Source organism: Apaloderma vittatum, unplaced genomic scaffold (genome assembly GCF_000703405.1).
Source record: "Apaloderma vittatum isolate BGI_N311 unplaced genomic scaffold, ASM70340v1 scaffold30016, whole genome shotgun sequence".
Lineage (NCBI taxonomy): Eukaryota > Metazoa > Chordata > Aves > Trogoniformes > Trogonidae > Apaloderma > Apaloderma vittatum.
Genome location: NW_009720658.1, coordinates 2,958 through 6,323, shown reverse-complemented (window position 1 = coordinate 6,323; position 3,366 = coordinate 2,958). Strand labels below are relative to the sequence as shown.

Here is a 3,366-nt window from a genome sequence, read left to right as displayed (position 1 = left end):
TCTCATCTCTAGGCTCATTGCTCTTGTCGTGTTACCTGTGCAGTCCGTTCCACAGCCCTCTTCGTTACCCAGATCACTGTGTTTTCCTTTTTTTTTGTATTTCTTTTTTCCTCCTCACTTTCAAGCCGCCCTCCGTGTGAAGACAGCGTTTTTCTCGCTGCCTGCTGGCTTAGGAGTTTCTTTGCCGTCGGCGATTTGTTCTCCTGGCCCTCCAATACATACACAACAGCAGGGAAAAAAAAGCCTGTCAGGCAGGTGTGGCCTCCCCAGGGCAGAGCAGAGGGAGATGAGAACCTCCCTAGACCTACTTGTCACACTTTTCTTAACGCACCCAAGTTCACGCACGCTGTCGGTGCGCTGGTGATGGCACGGGGAGCCCTGGGTGATCTGGATCTTCCCATGAGGAGTGGGGTAGGGAAGAGAGTGGAAACGGGGCACTAATCCTGCTTGTGGGATTGCATCGTTGCACAGATTCTGTCCCTGAGACACAGCGGCTCCTCGTGGGGATGCTCTTGCCACGGCTGAGGCCGAGCTCAGGGAACGTGTTGCCGTGCAAGCTGTTGCCGTGCAAGCTCTGGTCTCTGCTTGTCTTAGCGCGGCAGCACGAGGGCTTGGAACAAATGGCAGTGAGGGAACTGCTGTGGGAAAGGGGAGGAGAAGACGGCACAGGCTGGAGAAGACCTGCACAGGGTTTTTGATTTCTTAAAGAAAAAAAAAGCAGGTAGAGATGTTCCACAAGGGATGTAGCTTGTGTCCACAGGGTAAGGAACCGGGCGCTGGTTTCCTTTTCTCCTTGTTTTTCTCAGCGAGGCGGTAGCGGCACTGCTGGGTGTGAGCTCCAGGAGGCGGCCCTCTCTCGCCCAAATCTCTCAGCTTCTTGTAATTTATTCTGTAACAACTGGTTCCTTCAGCCTCCAGCCCGTGGTGAAGAGCATCGGCTCGTGGGTCACGGCTCCTCTTGACTCTGCTAGATCTGCCACCCAAAGCCGCATCTGTTTTGCCGCGGTTGGCGCAGGAGTTCCTGCAATGTGTCGGAGCTCCCAGCAGCGCGATGGTTATGTAGGTGTAACTCCTGCGTACGGTGATCTTGGTGTCGTTACACCGAGTTACTGCTTTACGTGATCATCCCACTGGAGGAGGAAGGTGAGCTCAGGCTGGGAGATGGGAAAGAGCCGCCTTTAAAGATCCAGTATTTAGATCACCTTGTCTGTGAACTTGTCTACTCTGAGCAGGAGGGTGTAACTACTCAGTGAGTGGGGATTTCCTGCTGTCTCTCTAGGCACGTAAGTGGAGTTTTCTCACCTCCCCTGAGCCGGTGGCCTGTCACACGTCAAAAAGTGGCCAACAGCTGCTGGCTGTGGTTAGGTCCTGCTGGTCCCCCTCCACCTTTCCCCTGAAATTGCCCAAAAACTTTTCAAGGAAAAAGCTTAGGCGGCTGTTTGATTTTTAAATGAAGTTCTTTAAAGACTCGTTTGGAAATAACTGGTGGTCGGTGTCACCGGAAAGCGTGAGAAGAAGTGACGCCGCACAGTTCTTCTCTGATCTCTCCGTCTTAGGGCTCCTTCGTTGTCTGAGAAGGAATCATCACGTTATTTTTATTGGGGAGGCGTGTGAAAACTCCCGCCAGGGATGTGCCCGCGGAGCAGGAACTGCCCTGTGGGGTCCCGGAGCTCCCCGGGGAGCCGTGCCCGTACATAAATAAAAACACGGTGCTGGGCTTGGGGAGCTCGGGCTTCAGTATTTCATCAGCCTCGATCGCCGTGGCAAATGTGCAGCGCTAATTCAAAGGTCGTCCTTCGGGAGATGGATTTAACAGAATTAGTGATGCAGGCAGCTCTCTCATAACGCGTCGTCTTAATTAACGCCTTCGGTGTGGCACAGGACGAAATGCCGCGGGGAAGGGTCCAACCCTCTGCCTTTGGCTTTCTCCCTTGGCTCAGAACTGGGACAGAGAGAAAAAAACCAACCCCTGGCCCCCAGATTTTGTTTAGTGGCTTAAATGTTCTCAGTTAGCTGCAGGATGCGAGTCTGGGAGCGCCAGGCTCGGACCCTCGGTGGAGCAAGCTGAGGGAGCTCCCGAGCCTTTCAGAAACAGATGGATTTCTGGATTATTTGGCATTTTGCCCTTTTCCAGATGTGCAGGTGTGAGCCGGCACCAGGATGTTTGTTGGCCCCAGGGCATGACGTGAATCCCTGACAATAACCCACGGGACTTTCCGTCTTTAGGAGCCGAAGGAGATTTGGCTCAATGTCCCCTTGGTGGGGAAAAGACACGTCCCCACAAAACAAGAGGCAGGGCTCCTAAAATCCTGAGTTGTCCTAAAGGTTCAGCGGCATTTCCAGCCCGTGTTCCTTTTTTCCCCCTGAGCATCCGCCTCTCGAGCTTGTGCTTCTCGTTGCAGATCTGGTCTCTCACGAACAAAAACTGTCGGAGAGTTTGGACACCGCCTTGAACTCGGCGCTCAGCTCGATGCCCTCGTTCACGGCCAAGCTGATGAAGAGCCAGCAGCAGGTGCAGAGCGAGGGAGGCTGCAGCACTTTGTGGAGCCCGGGCACCGTCCTGGGTAAGCGACAAGCGCCTCCTGTTCACCCTTGGGAGCGAGAAAGGAGAGGACAACCATGACTGGGTTAACAGGGAGGGTTGTGCTGCTGCTCGGCGTGTTTCCACACCTCTTCAGACCCCAAAATATTCCTTAATATATCATGTTGTCTCCCAGCTGTTGTTGGGTTTCGTCCCACCTGATAGCTAGACATGCTCATCCAGCTGTGTTGTCGCTCCCAAAACGGTTCCTTCAGGGTACAGGGAAGCATCAAACCTTCACGGGTCCCTGCGCAGGCCGGTGCCCTCACTGCTGGCTTGCTCCTCTCTTCCTCTGCGTGAGGATCTGCCTGCTCGTGGCTGAGAAGGGGGTTCAGAGGGTCCAAGTGAGAAAGGGCTGGGGCCGCACCACTCCCAGCAGCTGTCTCTCTCTCTCTCTGAACAGCTTTTGCCATTTCACAGCGACGTTAAGCTGTTAAGTTTTTCCCTCTCCCGTTAAAATTGCCGCTGTTTAAGAGTTGCCCTCGGTAGGCAGCGGGCGACGGGAATGCAAAGCGATACCTGAAGCGTTTCACTCAGGAACCTCTTCTGTCGCCTTCGCAGAGCACGGCCGGAACAGCCAGACCCAAGGATGCGCTTCCTGCGGCAAAACCTTCTCCTCTTATTTCAAAACGGAGCCTGTTTACCAGCTTCCCTGCGGCCACCTCGTGTGTCGCCCGTGCTTAGCCGAGAAGCAGAAGTCTCCGGCCTCGGTGCTCTGCGGGAGCTGCAAAAGGCCGGCTGCCACGCCCGACGTCCGGAGGGGTCACTTCTGACCCTCTCTCGGC

General features: G+C 54.8%; 1 protein-coding gene across 1 annotated transcript in view; it reads left to right on the top strand.

Moving 5' to 3' along the window:
- UBOX5 (U-box domain containing 5) overlaps positions 1-3,354 on the top strand; it is a 6,241-nt gene extending 2,887 nt beyond the window's left edge. The window contains 2 exon segments of the mRNA XM_009871079.1: positions 2,403-2,564; positions 3,143-3,354. Coding sequence (XP_009869381.1) covers positions 2,403-2,564; positions 3,143-3,354 — 374 coding nt within the window.
- Positions 3,355-3,366: the final 12 nt, after the last annotated feature.